This window comes from Schistosoma mansoni, chromosome 4, assembly GCF_000237925.1.
Source record: "Schistosoma mansoni strain Puerto Rico chromosome 4, complete genome".
Classification (NCBI taxonomy): domain Eukaryota; kingdom Metazoa; phylum Platyhelminthes; class Trematoda; order Strigeidida; family Schistosomatidae; genus Schistosoma; species Schistosoma mansoni.
This window is the reverse complement of record NC_031498.1, coordinates 20,867,867-20,889,298: the sequence shown is the minus strand read 5'-3', so window position 1 is coordinate 20,889,298 and position 21,432 is coordinate 20,867,867. Positions and strand designations below refer to the sequence as shown.

Below are 21,432 nucleotides of genomic sequence, written 5' to 3'. Positions count from 1 at the left end.
GCCACAAATTTACAGTCAGTGACTGTGTGGTCTTACTTTTAAACAAATAAACACTGAACTGTGATATATGTTCAGTAAGATGAGTGGTATTTATTTCAAACCCACTCATTTAGTACAAACAATTTTACATTGCAACACTGTAAACTTTAAATGGACCCTCTACAGTTGGAGCTCATTAGCGCCACTAGATAACTGAGTTCACAAAGAACCAGTTACCAGACAACTAGAACTGTGAAATGATGAATACCTTAAACATTTATTATTTATAGAACACACTATACTGATATTTATTAAGTGGTTGGTCAGCTTTAAGATTATCCTTTAATTTCATTCATATTCGGATGGCTCCCAGGAAGCGTGACGAAGTCTCCAAAGGCTCTAACGGAGACGAAGAGATCCAATCTAATCAGAACCAGATAGAACGTTCTAGCACATCAACGTGGCATGCTGTGATTGGACAATAATATAACTTCTTAATTGTGGATTGGCTGGTTTATAATGATGTTATGGTCTATACTAAAAACTATAAACGACCTTGTCTTTCTGTACATTTTTGACACTTACTCCATGATCGCTCATCTTGCTTTCTTCCGTCTTTTGATTTGCGACTATGAGAGTTTCTCCGCGTTCGAGTGCCGATAGCCGTATATCGTATTAGCCGTAATCAAGTAGAGGATATAACAATTCGTTTACTAAATACGGGTGCTTTACTCGGATTCAAATCTTACTGTTCCATGCCTGAGAAACAATATCACTACCTAGGTAGCCAGAACCGTAGTTGGTGGAAAGGGGTTCAAATCTTAGACCTCGAAGTAGAAATCCAAGTTCTTTGACGAGAAAAAGCTAATGTACCACAATTGGAAGACTAGCCAGTCAGAGAAGTCTCACCGTCATGGTGGTAACGACAAAAACAAATAACTTTTGCGATTTCCCTGATTCATTAATCGTCTCTACATAACAATATAACAACTTTTCATCACGAATCAGTATGCGCAAGTATATTTTATACAAAATAATAATAATAAAAGGCTCAAAAAATAATTCATCATTCAATTGATTTCGAATGGTTTGCATATGTCTCAGTGGAATCGACACTTGTTTCAAGAAGACGTTCACCTGTTGGTGTGAAAAGAAGAAGAAAAAAAACAAACATTGATAATTTCTGGATTGCAATATTATAGGTGATTTACGAAGGTAATCCGATTAACAGTTCGTTTTTATCAATGACTAATGTCATCTTGAGTAATTTTGATAATCATAAAGCAGTGTGGGTAGCTGTTTTGTGTTAGCTTGATATCCATCAAAAATAAATGATCCCATATGAGATGAGACTTAGAATCCTAAAGTTCTAATCCTTTGGAGATTATCTATAACTTCACACAGTCAAGTATTATTTTTACAATTAAATTTGATAAGTGGAAGTAAAATAAAGCAAAAAATAAGAACTCACGAATTAATTCAGCAATAGCACGTTGAGTTCGACGTTCTAATTTACGCAATTTCTTTTCAACACCCCTTTTTAAATCCCAATCAGGTTTACGAGGTGCAAGACTTGCTAGATTCTAAAGAAAATGAAATAAAAGTATAAATTTGCATTGGACGTTAAGAGAAATAAAAAGAGATTATAATTATCGACTTAGTAACTCCCTGTTCGATTTTTAAAAATTATCATTGATACCACCATTACTATTTTAACTCCACTCATATAGTTCTTATGAGTTTTTTTGCGCTAACAATAGCAAATGAAACCACTGCATATTTATGCCAGATCTTAGGGTTGCTTGTGAATGATGAGAATGAACTCTCAATCAATGTAGATTGCCTTCTAATCGCCTTGATTTAAACAATCAGTTAACGGCATTGACTGTCGCACACTAGATATGGATTAAATTCTAACCTAGTTTGAAAAGCTAATAACTGATATCAGGTTTTACTCTAAAAGCTGTATAAATCACAGTTTCTATGTGAAAAATGTAAACAATAACTGATCGCTTAGGTAGAAATAACCACAACAAACTTCTAACTGGAATATAAATAAACAAATGTGGCAGAATGCTAAGTGAGTCATTACACTCTGCCGCTTATAGTACACAAATCAATTGTTAATCCTAACATCACGTTTTTATTTATCTACAGTAGTGCTTGTTAGAAGCCACAGCTATTTGAATACAATTTATCCAAAATCTTAAACTGGAAATCATCATGTGCTCACTAGTTACTAGACTCAGAAGGAAGTTCCCGGAATTCTAGTGAGAAACCGTAACCAGTGAAGCTAATCCGTGTCGTCAGTCAGCGACAACGTAGGACCAGGCACATTTATGCATCGGTCCAAGTTGCCATATCTCGTTAGCACAACAAGATCAACACCGGATTCATAGAAGTAATTAATTTAGTGGTGGTAGTATATAAAGAAAGGTTGTATATAAGGATATAGTATAGGAAGGAAAAAAGTTATGAAGCAATTTTAATCTCAAGGTTTAAGGGAAGATAAAGAGTGTATACACCTACGCCATTGTGATCGATTCTGAGCCATGTTTTACCTAAAGTCTCCAACTATTGGTTACGATAGTCACGCGGACCCCAACCAGTCTGCATCTACCAACATGGCTCAGACTAGAAGTTAGTGGCTTCAAGCACTGATGCTATGTTTTGGTTTGGCCGCCCCTAACTCTCTTCCAACCATCCCCAACACTAGTCAGAATAGCGCGTCGTGGTAATCGGTGTTCAGGCATACGTAACACGTGGCCCAACCATCTCAGTCATTGAAGATTCATGACCTCATCAACTAATTTACCATCATTCCCTAATACCCTGTGTCTAACCTCACTATTACTTACCCGGTGACCCCAGCAGATGCAAGCAATTTATGACTACCTACTGCTGATCTTATAAACAACTGTAGAAACAATTGAAAAGTGAGTAGAAATAGAAAAAAAGTCGAATTTCATTGTGAATTGAGATCGACAGTGGAATTATTGAAAAATATAAAGTATTAGAGGATATCTGTCTTATTCTAGTTTTAAGAGTACCCCCTCGTGGTAATCGGTGTTCAGGCATACGTAACACGTGGCCCAACCATCTCAGTCGATGAAGATTCATGACCTCATCAACTAATTTACCATCATTCCCTAATACCCTGTGTTTAACCTCATCATTACTTACTCGGTTATCCCAGCAGATGTGAGCAATATTTCTAAGACATATGTGATCAAATACTAGTAACTTACGAGTATCTTCTACTCTTAATGGCCACGTTTCGCAGCCGTAAAGTAGAATAGAGCGAACTGCTGCGCAGTATACTCGTCCCTTAGTTGATAGACGGATATCTCGTCTTCGCCATAGGTGACGTAAGTTGGCAAAAGCCAAACGAGCTTTTTGAATCCGTGCTGAGATTTCGTCAGACACTAACCCATTAGGGCTGATCAGACTTCCAAGATAAGTGAAGTTGTCCACGCGTTCGACTACTTCACTCCCTATCCTTAGTTCAGGTGTTGACGCAGGCCAGTCCTGGAGTAACAATTTACATTTGGATGGGGAGAAACGCATCCAAAACATCCTGGCATTATTACTCAGTTCTAACAGAAGACTCTGCATTTTGCCAGCGTCTTCACCAAATAGGACTATGTCATCTGCGTATTCTAAGTCGATAAGTGAACCTCCTGATAGAAGATCAATTCCTGAAAATTCAGTCGACGAGAGTGTTATTTCCAGCAACAGGTCTATAATGAAGTTAAACAAAAATGGAGATAGTGGACATCCTTGACGGACACCACTTGAGGTTGTAAAATCAGATGACAGTTCGCCATAAGCTCTCACTCAACTGGTAGTGTTCGAGTAAAGAGTCTTCACAAGGTTTATGTACTTCTGAGGTACACCTTTTAATGACAAGACACTGCCACAGAACCTCTCGGTCTACAGAGTCAAATGATGCTTTTAAGTCAAGAAAAACTATCATTGTAGGACGCCGATAAGCATGTCTGTGCTCTAAAACTTGACGAATGGTGAATATGTGGTCGATACAGCCACGACCAGGTCTGAAGCCAGCCTGATTTTCTCGTGTTTGCAGTTCACGAGTCTTAGTTAGGCGCCCGATAATTATTGAGGCTAGTATTTTATCCGTGTCGAGTGCGAGGCAGTTACCCACGGAACACACATTTTTTAAGCACATAAAAATTAGTACGAGGGGACACCAAGTATATATGCGCCACACTTCATTCTATTTGTTCACCGAATACAATGGGAGATGATTGTGCAATGTCGTGGGTTGAATGAGGTTAGACACTAACACTGTTAAATGACGGCTCAGTGGTCTAAAGGATAAGCGTTCGTGTGCGAGATCGTAGAAGCGCACTGCTGGTGATTTTCATAATAAGACGAGACGGCCATTCAGTGCTTTTAGGTATTCAATGATGGTCCAAACTACAATCATGATTTCAGTCAAATAGAATTGCTTAGTAGTAGCTTAGTAGGATAAGATGGCCCACTAGAAGATTATTACTTCAATAATCTCTGCGTATAAATCTTTCTTATTGCGTAATTATTTCAAGGTTAATTGTCTAATAGTGCAACGTGAATTATCTAATTAGGTTCAATATCATCAATCACCTGAGAAAAGCAACAATCAAAAAACTGTTACTCAACATCGATTGTTCCAAATTCATTGTAAATTAAACAACTTACAACTTCATCAACAATAACTGGTGCATCGGCAGCTTCAAGTTGTGCAATGATGTGCTTGTTCACTGCAAAAAAACAAGCGAGATATTGTGATCTATCAAAAAATGTTACTGTTAGATGTTCATTAGAAAAGTTTAGATGTATGTAGATGATGGAAGAATAAATTGAAATGTATTTATATAGAATACATGAGATCTGATTAGCAGTGGAATTCAAGACTCAAGTTTCATCCTATTTAAGACTCGTCAGTCGGATGCTCCTGCATCCTAGAGTTGATGACCTAATGCTAACCACATTCCATCTATTCTACTGTAAACATATGTTATCATGAGCAGAGATGGATGGTGGCTAGCAGTGGAACCCAGGGCGCACGTTTCGTCCTATCCGGGACTCGTCAGCTGGATGTACCTGTATCACAGAGCTGATTCTCACTCCAAAACTCGAACTCAGTACCGTACGCTTCAAACGTCATCGCGTTATCCACTTAACTTCTCCGTCGAAACGAGCGTCTTGAATTCCACTACTAATCACTGACCATTTCTGCTTATAATGCTTGTGACTTAATGGCAATATCGAGGTAATCCTCACAGGATGCACATATGCCAATAGAAGACTGATCAATTGCTGTCTTAAACATCGATAGGAAGATCCAAACAACCAATTCAAAAATGGACATGTTATCATGGTTACCATTATTGAAACAATCCACACAGAATGAGCATACATCCTAATTATGATTAATCAAATATCAACAACGGGATAATTCAAATGATTACAAATTGGATTGGAATTTAATTATCTTTTTTCTACTCTGAGATGCTAGTGAGAAGTGAATTTAAACGTTTACAAAAATATAAACAATAATTGCTGTAGTATATATTATCAATATTTACAAACCTAAGTAAACTGTATACAGAAAATTATTTCTAGAAGTGAAAGGAATATTTAACAGAGGATGAAATAATGATAAAATATATTCAAACGCAAATGAATTCTTTCTAACTGTGGATACATCCGTTTTTTTTAATATCAACAATTCAGTCAGTCAGTCACAACGTGGAACTTCGTACCTACGTACATCAGTTAGAGTTGCCATACCACATCAGCACAGAGATGCAGTTGTCGATTCAAATCCCATAATGATAAAAGTAATAAGAGTTTAAGCATTAATGTGAAAGATTAGGATTTGAAGATGTTATTGAAGGAGTATAATCCAGTGAAATAAACTTGAAAAGAGAAAAAAGAAAGGGACATGAAGAATTTAGATTAGAATTTGGGAGAACACAAAGAGTGGATGCACCTTCGCCATTGCAAACGATTTTGAGCCATGTCATTCAAGATCTCTAACCATCGATTGCTATCATCTCGCGCATCCCAACAAGGTAGTCTACACCTACCATCATGGCTCAGTCCACTTGTCGATGACTTCATGGATTTGTGCCACGTTTTGCTGTGGCCACCCCTAGCTTTCTTCCAACCTACTCCTACACCATAAAACATTGCATGTTAGGGCAGTAGGTGGTTGGGCATACGTAACACGTGTCCCAGCCATCTCAACTGATGAAGTTTCACTACTTCGTCAATCGATTTGCCATTCTTACCTAGTACCCGTTTACTAACAACTGTATTACTTACCCGGTGGTCCCAGGATATATGTCAACAATTCCTATTGTGTATATCAAATATATATATATATATGTCTTCATCAGACTTTGCCTTAATACACAGTAATATCTCTATGCATATATGAGAAATATTAATTCAGTCAAAACGATTTGTAAGTCAATGATAATAATGGTCAATCTGCGAACGTTGCATTTTAGGCATGAATCTGAAAACAGTTTGTTAATCCGAAAATTTCCATGCGAGTTATCGTTTTTCATCGTTACAAGATTTAATATGAAACGATTTTTACACATTAGGTTGCAAATATTGTTCACTGAAGAGATGGAACTATAAAACTGTGGTTCGAATGGTAACGTGGACAGGTCTGAGTCTCCTCAATACACAACTGAACGCTTACTGCTGCGACTAAATTGTTGAAATTGGAGTGTCCCAACCAACATAACACTTCCACTAACAACTTATATATACACACAGAAAGAGAAAAAGGGAGATAGACAGTCAGACTCAGAAGTTTTATTCAGGTACTGATCAGTATATGTAGTGCCTTGACGTAATTTAGATGGTTGGTGGTGGTAAGCAGAAAACCCTCTTCAACCTCAGTTTATGGCAAGCTGGAACTCGTCAGTAAGGCGTATCTGAGTAAACTGACGCTCTGTATGATCTAGAACCCGAGTCAATCAGCTCTACAGTCCTTAGAGTATTTAGACTGTGACTACCTGTAGGAAAGAAATATTTAAAAACCAATTTATCACTGAGTAGTAGTGACTAATGTCATATTTGTCTAGTCCTTTAATGCTGATCAAATTCTATGAATCAAGTCCTATTTTGGCTAATACCGCTAAAGGACTAGACAAAAGTCACTTTGATCACTACTGAATAACTAAACTAATTGCAAACCTTATTTAGATTATTCCAATTTTTTCTAGAGATAAACGATTTCCGTGTACTTACGATCTACCGGTTTACCAGCAGGCAATTCACCATCTTTTAATTCTTCTGACTGTGGTTTGTAATTTCGAAATATCGGTTTGGGTAATTCTCCATTATCACCATTGTTTAAGTGTATAATACTTTTATGTGATGCATTTTTCATACGTAATTGCTTTAGACGTTCTTTACGCCTTAAGGCTTCATCACGCATATGGCCTATGGACTGATCTGTTTCATTATCAACATGATTATCGCTAGTCTTGTTTTCTTTATTTTCTGACAAAACTAATTCATCACTTCCATGTTCTGGTTCTTGATCAATATTGTCAAGTGTAGTCATTGAGTCTGAAATGTTAACACAGCAAAAGTTTGATTAAAAATGCTACTAATCAAATTCAAAAACGATACATCAGTAGAAAAAAAGCGATAATTTTAATAAAATAACAGAATGCTTGAAATGATTAACAGCAAGTTTGGGTCCCCTTAATGAAGGATACTTTAACAGTGATTGGAATCCTAGAAAGTTTGTCGGAATTTCAATTATGCAAAAAACAACGACTTATAATTATCAGGTTATGGTAAAAATACTGAAGAAGCTCACTTATCGGCTAGTTTATGTGATGACTATAAACGTCTTGGTTTATAAGCAGTTAAAATATCTTTACTGTATGACTGTCATGTATAATATCTGGTATATATTTTTCCGGCAGTCGCTGAAAAACTGAAGTGAACTTAGTTTTTTCTTGTGGTAAAAATACTAACTAAATATTAGCCAGAGCTATAGCAGCTGCCACCATGATGTGGTAGTTGGACTTGGATATTGTGATGACCCAATTAATCTATAATGGCTGAAATATTAGTTCTCTTAGGTTCTACCATTTTAAGCGATTTGGTTAAGGAATGACCAGATTAAAAACAGTAACTTGAGGTCTGAAGGAGGAGTCATACTGCTAACTATAATAGAGTGTATTTACCGAAGATAAAAGCAAAAAATCCATCCTTTGAAATGTTACAAGCCAAATTAACTCATGAAACCTACATGATCATTCAAACCCGTGTTCATTAAGATTTTCGAAGTAGACAGAATATAACAGAATCAACGAACTATCATCATTATCATCATGCCAAGAAAAAAACTATCGGTTTACAATAATTAAAACAAAACTAGGGATTTTAATCAATTTTACTTTTTAATTTGGTCAATTTTACTGGGGTTGTTTTTACAAATGGTGTGCGAATGGAATAAAATTTCGACCGGAAATGAAAAGTTCAATTGGAATATTTGGAACAAGAAAAGTGGAAAATAAATAAATACACACACACAAAGTAGACGAAATGATTAATATACACTGAAAAGAAAACAGAATTCCTCCCTGTCGTGACGTCATTCTCATTCTCAAATAATGCTAATAATAAAGCTAATTTGGCTTAGAATAACAGAAACAAAAATTAATTAAGGCCAGTAAAGCTGTTTGATTATTCTAATCTTTTGAAACTCTATTATTACAAGCTGAACAACAAAAAGGAAAGGAAACTAAGAACTCCGTAGAGGACAACATAAGGAAGAAGAAGAAGGAAAGCACGACAAAACAAATAGAAGATACTGAGGAGAAAAGTACATAATTTTTAAGCATTATCATTGACGACAATGATGACACCATTTACACAAACTACTTGTAGTGATTTTGAAGTAGTATGTCATAAACAAATAATAATAATATTTTTGAGGTTTTTTTTATCCATTATCGAAAATAGGATGACTGGAAAACAATTAACGAAAGACATCACATCAAATAGAGACAAAATAAAACATAACACCAAAAAAAAACTAGCATACTAAGAGAAATGAAGGAATTTCACCGGGATATATACATATATATATATATATAAGAATTTCTCAGTGAGCTGAAAAAAAAAACAGGATTGAAAACTGAAGGAAAATAAACTGACGTATAATTTCTTTAGTGTTTTCGAAAGACCAGCGTTGGTTATCAATCAATTCAGTGTAAATCATTATAGTTGTGTTACTGTCGAATTATTTTCATATTGACGACGATACTACCACAAGATCGTCTAATAGAATATTTAAGCGACGCCATTATTAATACTACAACCAGTAGTAGTAGTAGTAGTAGTAGGATACAATAGATCTGAGGCTAAATATTTACATGTCTCATAGTGTCCGGTGGAAGAGAGTGAAGAATAAGAGGGGGAAGGAAAGCAAATTTATACATTTTTTTCTAGATAGAAAAGACTTCATTTCATCGGTTCTTTAAAATGTAACAAGAAAACTTAGTTTAAGTTGCATATAAATTAAGAAAAACCACGAAGAATACACCAAAAGGGACAATACAGAAAAACATGTATACATAAAGTGCATTGAAATAATTACCCGCTATTATTTATAATTTAAAGCCGAAAAAAAGGTGTTCATTGAACATATACACACATACATAGTACAGAAAAAGGATTCAACAAGAAAGAAGAAAAGACAGAAAACAAACGCTTGTTTATACATACTTTTAAAAAACATCTAACTATAATTACAATACAAATAATGAGAAGGCTGATGATCATCATTTCATATTAGAAGCGGAAGATAATAACTTTTGATATTCTGTTGATTGCTCTTCGTTAACTATTGTTTGACTCTGTTGATTTGGTTTTAAATATTCTGTACTATCATATTTATACTGTATTTGATTTTCTGTTCCATTTAATATATCATTAAAACATAATGTTTGATTTTTTCTTTTACATTGTGATACTTCACTAGTGATCAAATTAGATCTATGATCTGTAAGTGTAGAGAAATTAATATTCATAGAATAGGGTAGGCAAATTGTCGGTGGACATCCAGTACTACCACGACTTAGTATGGTATTAATCTTATCAATATTACTATTATTATTATTATCGGTAGTAGTAGTAGTAGTACTTAGAACATCCGAGCAATTGTATACACCGATATCATCCGTCCTAGAATAATTCCTTAAAGATGTAGTAGTATATCCACCATTGGATAAATCTTTAGAAGCGTCCAACAATGTGGTGGTCGTAGTGACCGTAGTAGTAGTAGTAGTAGTAGTAGTAGTAGTAGTAGTAGTAGTACTGGTAGTATTATATGGAGAATAGTAACAATAGTAGTATGGTGGTGGTGGCTTACAATCTGTTTTCTGACTGTTAGTAAGATAGTTACTCATTATTGTGTTGTTATTATTATTATTATCCTTCTCATTAATGCCATCACCATCATTATTGTTACTGTTATTATTATAACTATCATTGTATTGTTGATTAACAACAGATAGACGGAGTAATGTAGTCAAACGTTTGGTTACACAACCAGCTGAAAGACGTGCTTCTGCATCTTGGTCCCAGCATTCTTCAACTGTTTCCCACAATGTACATAAACCCTAAAAGAATGTAACAAAAAGGAGTAAATAGAAAAACTGAGAGCTTTCTACTCTTTTAGTTTTTTTTTTAAAAAAAGACTATGGTGTTAAATAAGTGAATGAAATAACGACACTGAATTTTAGTCTACATGTGGATGCGACCTCGATGTGATTAGTTGATTTTAATTTATTAATTTGTTAACCTTGTCAAGGTATATTGACTGGAGACTTTTTGACGTCTTCCTAAACAAAGAAATAAGGCTAGGATGTGATAAAACTAAAGATTTGTTGTGGTGATCCAGAAAACCACTGGCAAAAGACAGGAAAGGCTCAGGAAACATTAAGAAACATTTTATCCAATCAGCATTCACTAGAAGTTTTGCCAAAAATATAACGAAAGTGAAAAGTCACATGCAGATTGGCTGATTACTATATTGTTATTATGTTTAGTAGCATTCCAGAATTTTCGAGAAAACCCAAAGACCTCTAAAATACATTAAAAACTCTATATTTTCTGTACATGAATGAACCTTTGGAGTAAATTGCTTTTCGCATATTTTGCGCCTTTTCTTTCGTGTTCAAGTTGCTGTGTAGATTTAGCTTGGGGGTTACGAGGATAATTTAGGAACCCAATTTAGCGTTCAATTAACAAGACTTATCAAAATCAAGTAGTGTTAACCAATGTGAAATGTACCGTTGTTTGCATAAACGTGTTTCAGCACTTTTCATGATCATTCAGTCTTACTCTTGGTTGAAAGTTAAAGCAGAAAACTTCTAACTTAAGGAGTTCCATTGCCAACAATGAAATTGGTGCGATTAATGGATCTAACTTTAAAGATTGAAATCAATATGATGAATGTTATTAAAAGTTTCATTTCAAGCAATTGGAGTTATTTTGAACTGTCTGATATGAATGCTGAAAATTGTGTAATGAAGAGAATATTCCGGAATGACGAGAAACAAATATAGTGGAAAATCGTAGTTTGAAAAAGAATTTCGAATATGCTAAACTTATCTGCTAAAAATGAACGGAAACAATGACCGGAGATTCTAGATACAGTAAACTAATTGGACATAGAAAAAATTATAGACAATCTTAGTCATTTTTATGTATTCTTATCAGGACCATTGAATGATTCATATGTTTAAAGAAACAAAAAAATATTTCTGGTAGATATTTTGATTAGTATTATATAAATATGATCTCCAACTAAATATGGGTTGGTAATATACATTGCCCTGGTACGGACGAGAGTGAGGAGAGTCCACTCTCCCCTTCGAAATGCTCTCACATGGTCACGCGTATATAGCCTCTGCCAGAGAAGTCCTACTCACTGCCTTCTCGTGGTTGGGGTATTGTTTACGGAATCGAGAGGACGAAAAGAGAATGTTCGGGGCTTTAACCGGGTCGGTGGACACGACGAGTCTACCTAGGGAAGTTAGAAAACCCTCATTTCAAACCAATGGTGCACATGGGCTCCAGTACTCTGAGGGGACAAATGGCGTATGAATCAATTGTTGGTCACTGGCTACCATGGGACTGCATCTCCTTACGATGCTCCACTGCCTTGTGGATCAGATCTTTGGGTCAAAGGCTTCGGGTGTGACTCCCTAAGAAAACCACCTGCTTCAGTTTGGGCACATGGGCATATCACAGCCCTCACACAAATCGAATGAGATTTTTGCGGCGCATATGTATCTGGTGCTTCCTTGTACCAATATTCATGTGTTTAATTAAATAAATAAAATAGATCTGAGTTACACTTAATGATTCTCTGTCTATCTCATCTGAAGTAGACGAAGTGGGATTTAAACCTAAAATATACCTGTTGAAATCTGAATGCTTCACTGTTTCACCTTAACAAGCACATACGTAGAATGTAAATTAATATCTAAGAAAGTATTAATCCTTATGGAGCATCAGTTAACTGGTGGATTGCAGGTGAACTAACGCAATAAATACTGACTTAATTTACGCTTTTGACTTACTACAGTAATAAAATATTCAACACTAATGATATGTTCCCTCACTCTACGCTATAATACATCAAATAATATTTCTCTAAGTACTACTGATTGAAATTTTATCAAAATATTTGATGTTGCCAAAATAAGATAGATATCACTACAAAATAAAATCAATGGTTTAATGAATTTCTTCTTTTTTTCGTAAATAATTCTCTAATTGGTGTCAGGCTGTCATTTTTTAAAAAAAATTTAGAAACTGGTGAACAAACAGAAATTCGCCGACTAAGATAGTTCAAAAACAATTCATTTCAATAGTTTACAATGTATACAACCTAAATACACTTCCATTTGTTTAAAGTTGTAATATATATATTACAAGAAGGCAAGTCTATAAACTTAAAACACATGTAAAGTGTGCTTAACACTTGGATAGGCGAAATGGCTACAAAATGATGCTTAGTATTGTACTAATAAACATCATAGCTGATGGTTGAAGTCAGCCAATAATAACCGGAAAGTGAGAACTGTCATATATGTGCATCGGTCTAAATTGCCACAAAATATCTGCCGAAACATGAAAATATTAGGATAAATATCAGGGTAGGATGAATTAGAAACAGTATCAGTGGTAGTAGAAGACATTAGGTATAAACAATATGAATTTGTGAAATAAAAAGTGGAAGAAAATTTTAAAACTCAAGACTTAAGGGAAGGAGAAAGATTGAATGTATCTGCGAGATTACAAACGATTCTGGGCCATTTCATCCGATTTCTCCAACCCCTAATCCTGTTTATTTCAGAAACTAAGTGTAATCAGGGTAAATGAGATATTGTGGAAGTTCTTACAAAAGGATGTTGAACCAGTCATTTGACTTTTAAAGCTATTCGTTGCAGATTCAAATTAATGCTTTATCTAACACCAAGGATTTTATGTGCATCGTAATTAAGTATATACATATAATGAATATACGTCTCAATAAATTCTACAATCATATTGTCAACGGACTTATAAATTAATTCAAGGTAATATTATACACTAGTTATTTCAACATTTGCAATTTTATTTGACCGACAATTCTGAAATTTCACAGATTTTAAGTCACGAGTTCTAATGAGAAGCTGTGACAAACGGAGTTCAACCATGTCTAGTATAAAACTGTTACCCACCTCGGGCAAAATGTTGTGAATTGATTGAGGTTAAGCATTAACACTCTTGGGTCCCAACTCAGTGGCTAAGAGGTTAAGTGAGACCAAAGGTCCTGGGTTTGATTCCTTGACTTGAATGTACAGAGCTGAGGAGTCCCATACTAGGACAAAGCGACCGTTCAGGTCTCAATGGTCATCGTCTAACTAAGATCAGCTCATGATTTAAATTCTACGTGAATTCTATAATCATCACAAAATTCCGTACTGATAATTCTGAATTTGTATATTATATATTTCCCTTGATCTTGGCTTTCTCTTTTGAAACACTTAGTCGGATACATGACTATAAAAATTGATGAAAAGCTACTAAAAAGAACGTTGTTCAATCAAACATTTGTTTTAATATGATGGAAATTTTTAAACATACAAATAATATTTTATGCATTTCTATGCTAAGATTTTTCCATTTCAAATCATAACTTATCAAAGTACATGAGAAAAGGATAAAGGTCAATGACAAAAAAAGAGAGATTATCACCTCTCTGTGTGTGTGTGTGTATAATACCTTCAATTGTATAGTGAAATTCGATACCATGAATTACACGTCAACACAATTTACATGAATGATAATAGTACAAACCACGATAATTACTAGTACTACAACAAAATTATGTGTGGTCTAGCTTCAATTGACTCACGCTTTCAACTATGAAAATATTAAATCTCCAAAAAACCCCTTATGATAAAAAAAAGAATAATAATGAACATTAATCAACTTTGATTCAATCCGTCAAACAAACAAACAAAACTGTGGATTCGTGAATGTAATTCACCCCTCTCCATAGTTGGACAGTGAAAAAAAATGCAAATAGATGTAACATTTTATTATTAAACGTCACCAGAAGCGTGATATTCTAATCTAAACCTTTTTTAACTTATCCCAGTTTCAAAAAGTATGGTTATTTGTATAATCTCAAATACTGTATGACTAGTAAAAAGATGTGAGAATCAAGTGTAGAAAAAATCTGTGTTAATTCCTAGTATATATGTATGACGAATTCAATGATTGAAGAGGTCCCCTCTTCATAAGTAAATTTTAACGCTCTTAAATCTTTAGCTTATTATATGTGAAATTATCTCAGCGATTGTAATCTAAATAATGTCAACGTTTGCGTTCTCTCTTAGATTATCTTCTCTTTCCTTTTTTTTAATCCTTAATATCTCTCTATTTTGTGTACCGCAGTCTACTTTTAGTGACCCGTTGTATTCGATTTTATGTGTAGTAAATAAAACATATAAATAGGGTAACATATTACGTTAGTATAAACGGGTAGCCAGAATGTTTGATTTGCAAAATAGTAGGGTTTACAGACGGCTGGAGAACGATGGTCCGTACATGTATTCCAGTTTATTTAGAACTTCTTATCTGCTTTTTATTAGGTATTGATAATAATTATCTCAAGAAAAGTGGTTAATTTTACAACATAGAAGTATATATCTGCATTTTTTGTAATAAATCTTGTTAACAGAGAAAAATCGGAAGGAAATCATATACACTCACCCCATCTGATGCCCATTGTGGATTAAATTTAGGTCGTTGTTTGGCATGTGCTACCCATCGTTGTAATGCTTCCATTGATGGTTGTGGGCCTAATTCTATTTCATATGGTGCTAAATAATTAGTAATATGAATTGTTGCGTTCTTATTAGAACCACAACAACATCTCATCATTAATTCCCAAAACACTAAACCCATTGCATAAACATCAATACGAAGAAATGCATCCTTTGAAAACTGAATAGCGCCATCTAACACTTCAGGAGCCATATATCGACGAGTACCCAACTATGATAGAGAAAAATTCAATAATTAGATCAACAGGATAAAAGAAAATGAACTTCTATGATTGCCCATCTACAATGCTGCAGCATTAGATTGATAAATATACCTACTAAATGACTGGTAAATGCAATACTATTCAGTTATAAAAATCAAAGGCCAAATAATAGTCAATTGTACAACCTTACTACTCAATAATCGAGTAAATTGTAAATCATAAAGTTACAGATTTGTAGATTTCCTAAAGCTATCAGAAATATTTGACAGTAATGTAGTATTGACGAAGTGGAAAGGTAGCTCAGTGGTTAAAATGCTTGATTTATAGCTACTAAACATCAGATTTGAACTCCACTCTACATACTCCGAGTTAGGGTAATCGGGCAGTAACACCAGTCTTCATACTTTAAGTATGGCTTGAAGTCAAGAACATGAATTTGTGCTTGTTAAGAAGTTAGTAATAATGAGCTAACGGTCAAAGTAAAAGATAGTCAGTCAGCTACAACCTACGACCAGGCACACATATGCATCGGTCCAAGTTGCCACTCCTCATTAGCACAACAAGATGAATACCGAAATCATAGAGGTAGTTAATTTAGTGGTGGTAATATATAAAGGAAAGGTTGTATATAAGGATATAGTACAGGAAGAAAGACAGATATGAAGCAATTTTAATCTCAAGGTTTACAGGAGGATAAAGAGTGCATACACCTGCGCCATTGTGATCGATTCTGAGCCATGTCACCCAGAGTCTCCAACCATTGATTACGATCGTCAGTAATAGATACTGATATAATACAGACTATCTCTACTGATCGAGTCATAAAACTCGACTTTCACTTCGTTGCTATGTGAATTCAATGTGTGAGGGGGAGAACATATGCTCAACTACTTTATCACAATTTGTTTTCACAAGATTTTCCATCTTTTATTTAAATAGGTCGAAACTGGATGAAGAAGCTCGTTAATTTGTAATATATATATATATATATATATATATATATCGAAGGGAGTTCAGTGATGCCCCTGTCTATAGTGAGACATATTTCCTACTTGAAGAATGTTTGCATTTAGTTTGTGAGCTAAATCTTTATATTTTGACAAATCGAACACAATTAAACGAAAAATTCGATTAGCTGAATGTGATTAAAAATAAGTCAAATACTGATCATGTACGTTAATTACGGCTACCAAGTTTCGTATTCACAAACGATAATATTTAGCAATATATAATACCACAAATCTTGAATACGTTAAATGCTTGGCGGAAATTATTAGAAAGCTTTGAACCTAGGTTGTATGGTATCTGGCACTCTTCAGTAAGGCATACCTGTAATAATCAAGGGACTGGTGCTCCCAAGATTACAAGTACGCCTCGCCCATAAGTTCCAACTAACACGAAACTTAGGTTCAAGGCTTCCCCCTGCCGATTACTTCAACAAAAGATAACAACAGTGCACACGTTGTCAATTTATTTAAATTAGTGGCCGCATTCCAACTCGACTGATAGAACTCGATCAGTCAGTATGAATTTCAAATAAATTATTCAGGCGACTCACTTTTTACATCATAATTTCACAGTAGTAATAATGTTATAAAGTTTCATTTAAACACATCAGATAATTAACAACAATACAATAAAAAATTTTTACCAACCTGTAAATGTGCATCTCTCATACACTGACCAGCTTCGAAACGAATTGCCAAACCGAAGTCAGCAATACAAGCAGTAAGATCAGACTTTAGTAGTACATTACGAGAATTCAAATCACGATGAGCTATACTAGGTTTTGAAAGATTTGGAATTTCCATATGTAGATGAGCTAAACCTTGAGCAAGACCAGTACAAATTTTTAATAAATCTATCCATTGTATATCATATACATGAAGATAATCATATACGCTGCCTAATGGATGATATTCTGTTACTAACCAATACTCTAGTTTATCTTCGCCAATAGAATTATCCACAATGACCTGGATATAGACGGTTTAAAAAATGCAGATGAACACAAATTAAGTACAAAATTAGGGAAATAACCAACCAACTGAATATACAGTTACATATAATCTTTTTTTCAAGATATACTGAATTAATATTAATATATTCAACTAAAAATCTGTAAAAGATGTGTGATGATTCCAGTTTCTAAACCTCTAAACTTTGTAGTGAATACACGTTAAATATCGATAAAGCTCATTAAACAAGTACATTTATGTACTCAAGTTATAATTAAAGCTACTTTGCAAGGACTTAAGAGATACATTTTGACTGTTTAAATCTAACTTACTGTAGAGATATTCGAACCTGTAACGTTGTATATTTTGGAGTCTTTATCACAAGAATGTGATCAGAACTTTGCAAAATAACTTACGTATAAAAGACTTTCTTTTTGGACACAAAGATGAAAGAACCATTTTCAACATAAATCCTGAAAATGGGTTATATTGTTATTTCATTAATTAATCCATCAATTCAGTATGTTTCTGTTAGGTTAAATAACACTTAGTTGGTATTTAGAAATACAAACATATCCTTCAAACAGAAGTAGATGGAACAAAGTTTGGGATTGAGATAATATGACTGTACTACAAATGTTTATACAACTAGAGCTCCCTCAAAAGAAACCTTGAAACGTTTTGTAGATATATACATATACATTGACAGGCTCGATCGCCTTTGCCCGCAAATGCCCTGGTACGGCCGGGAGTGGGGAAAGTCCACTCTCCCTCTTGAAATGTTCTCACATGACCACGGGTATACAACCACTACCAGGGAAATCCTACTCACTGCCTTCTTGTGGTGAGGGTGTTGTTTACGGGATTGAGAGGACGAAAAGAGAATGTCCGGCGCGTTAACTAGGTTGGTGGATATGGAGGATCCGCATTGGGGAATTGGAAAACCCTCATTCTAAACTAATGCTTAACATGGGTCCAGTACTCTGAGGGAACAAATGGTGTACGAACCTATTGTTAGTCGACAGTTACGATGGGACTGCGTCTCTTTACGTTGCTCCACTGCCTTGTGGATTAGGTCAAAGGCTCGGGGTGTGGCCTAAGAAAACCACCTGCTTCGGTTTGGGCACTCGAGCAGTATCACAGCCCTCACACAAATCAATGATAAATACTACTGGTCCCACTGTTATTGTGTGGCACATATGTATTTGGTGCTCCTTTGTACAGATTGTTTATGTATTCAAATAAATAAATAAATATACATAAACACATATTGATGCAGATAGCATTGAATTATTCGGTAATAAAAAGCGTCCTTTATTTAAAATATCCATTCATGTGATGATAGGAGCTATATGTATAGTATTTACATCATTTGATTTTAAGGGTATTTGAAAGCTCTACAATATGACCTAGCATAACTAAAATTTCGCTTTGGTAAACTTCGAAATGGTACTATTCAGAAATAACAGAGCAATGATTTTATTTAGTCATTCAAAAACTTTAATTTGACTTAACATCTCTTCGATTTAAGTCAAAGTTAACTCACGTATTTCTTTTTTGAAGACCGAACAATATCTCACCAAAATGCCTTAACGCTATTTTAGGTGGTCTATACGAAGCAGTCAGTTTTTAAGCATATATAACAGCGACCTAATGAGACAAGTAAAGGGATACTAAAAATAACACCAGACAATTAGGTGTAGTAAATGAACTGCAAATGAGATCTGAGTGCCGTAGGCGATTTGATATCAGTATAGAGCTAATAATTTGTGTTTTGGCAAATCGCCTCATATCATCCCTACTTACTTTCTGTGAATGATTTCAAAGGATTTTCTGAATAGTAATGCATTATACTAACTGGAATAAACTATGAAAACATAAAAAATGATTGTCCAACTAACCTGGTCTGCACCATAATATTGTAGAATATTGATATGTTCTAAACCTGGAACATTAAAAAGTGCAACTTCTGTCTCCCAACTACGTTTCTCAGTCGACATGAATATTTTTATAGCTACATCGATTTCTTTATTGTTCTTATTTAATGATAATTGTGATGAATTTAGATTAAAATCATTCTGATCATCCGGTGAAGAAAATCGACCGAGCCACACTTGGCCAAAACGTCCGTGAGCTTTTAACTCAACTTTCTTTATGAATGAGCACAACTAATATACGAGTAAAAAAGTCATAAAACCAAAGCGATTTTTATACTAATTGCTAAGTGTCAGTTATACTAATAATTCATCATAGAAAATAATTAAGAAATGAAGTGAACAGACAAAATAGGACCGTATTTCTAGAAACATAGTACATTGACTTATTATATCAGCGAACTATTGAGACCTTGGCTCAAGACTTTCCAAGTCTCCGTCATCTACATGCACCTGGAATCACAAAAAAATTCATACACTTTTCGGATTTTAAATTATCTAATAGTTACAATCGGGCTAATCAGTTAATCGTTTTAATAACCAGTGCACAGAATGATTTCTACGTTACAATCGGTAAACAGAACAAAACAAGTATTATTTGAACCTAATGAATCTGAGTTCCAGTATCGCAATTTTTTATCTCTAGAATGAACCATACAGTGGACGTAACTTAATCAACGAGGATTTAATGTGTGATACTTTTCTAAACACCACCCGACCGTTCCTGCTACCTTGACGTGGTGGTCGGGCTTGCCTATCGTGATAAACCAATCGGGCTACACTGGCTGGAACAATCGTTCCTCAAGGTCCTACCATGTCAGATAGGTCGGTTGAAGAGCGGTAAGACTAAAAGTAGCAAACCCAAGGTCCGAAGGCGATGTCGTACTACTGAATGTACAGAGATGTGACCCTCAGACATCCAACATAATAGCGATGCTGGCTTCCCTCAACGGAAGGATGGGGTTAGGAAAGGTCGACCCTAAAAATGCACAACTTACCATATCTTATGGATCTCCGTCTCCAGCGATAAGGCCTCAAAAAGTAATGAGCTAACACAAAAAAGTCGTGTGTGACTGGCTTCAAACAGTTGTCCCTTGGGCACTGCGGTCACGCTCTTAGGTCACTAAGACCAACTCTAACACAATTTCCTTCTCAGGTACCTCTAGAAGAACCCTTACACAGTGTGGGAATTGATAACCGCCCTCATACCTCTAACAACGCTCAAGATCCCTGTACCCATAATCAATTTCCCTCTTCAATTCTTACTATTCCTCCTACCTTGACCAATGACTCGAAACTTCCTCCTCAAGTGTCACTATGGTCAACGATTCTAGTGCGCAAAACACTGTCCCAGGTCTACTTAAACCTCGCTCCAAACTACACATCGGAGCCTTTAACGTACGTACCCTATGTCATATCGGCCAGCATGTTCTATTGGCTAAGACCCTAGAATCTCGTACCACTGATATATGCTGTGTCTCTGAAAAACGCATACAGGATCCTAGTGTGGTCAATCACTTGACCTTGGTGGGCGTAGGCATAGCACTAAGTATGAGGTCTGAACAAACACTTTTAGAATAGATCTCTGTTAGCAGTCGCCTATATGCTGTTCAGCCAAACAGCTCAATAAGAGCTCGAAAGGATAGGGACGCACGTCATTGCATTTTCGTCATTTCTGCCTACGCCCCCACTGGCTGCGATCCGGATGAAGTGAAAGATGAATTTTACAAAACGTTTTCCGAACTTTAAAAAGCGAAACACGCAAACATAGTACTCGTAGTGGGTGACTTCAATAACCAAGTAGGTAGCTTATATCAAACAGAGACATTTAGGTGGGTATTTCGCTACCTCGGCTCAGAGAACAGATAATGATGACCATCTGTTGCAACTGTTCTCAGACAATTGTTTATTTTTAGCAAGTACTAACTTAAAGCATAAGAAGACGTCTAACAAGGCAACC

At 35.2% G+C, this 21,432-nt stretch overlaps 2 protein-coding genes across 3 annotated transcripts; both read right to left on the bottom strand.

Moving 5' to 3' along the window:
• Positions 1-970: 970 nt before the first annotated feature.
• On the bottom strand, positions 971-7,584 carry Smp_080110 (putative pre-mRNA splicing factor). The gene is made up of 4 exons (XM_018797164.1): positions 7,255-7,584; positions 4,681-4,742; positions 1,451-1,562; positions 971-1,116 (listed from the first exon to the last, which is right to left on the bottom strand). Exons 1-4 carry the CDS (start codon positions 7,571-7,573, stop codon positions 1,046-1,048), a joined length of 564 nt encoding a protein of 187 aa, XP_018652233.1. The 5' UTR covers positions 7,574-7,584; the 3' UTR covers positions 971-1,045.
• A 1,786-nt stretch (positions 7,585-9,370) lies between these two features.
• Positions 9,371-19,538, bottom strand: Smp_080120.1 (the record flags this gene model as incomplete). 2 transcript variants are annotated; one of them, XM_018797162.1, is made up of 4 exons in its annotated part: positions 9,371-10,649; positions 15,304-15,588; positions 17,236-17,556; positions 19,440-19,538. In XM_018797162.1, the coding sequence occupies 4 exons, from the start codon at positions 19,536-19,538 to the stop codon at positions 9,810-9,812; spliced, it is 1,545 nt and encodes a 514-aa protein (XP_018652232.1). The 2 variants fall into 2 exon arrangements, with proteins under 2 accessions (XP_018652232.1, XP_018652231.1); XM_018797163.1 differs by lacking the exon at positions 9,371-10,649 and having other exon boundaries at positions 15,265-15,588.
• Positions 19,539-21,432: the final 1,894 nt, after the last annotated feature.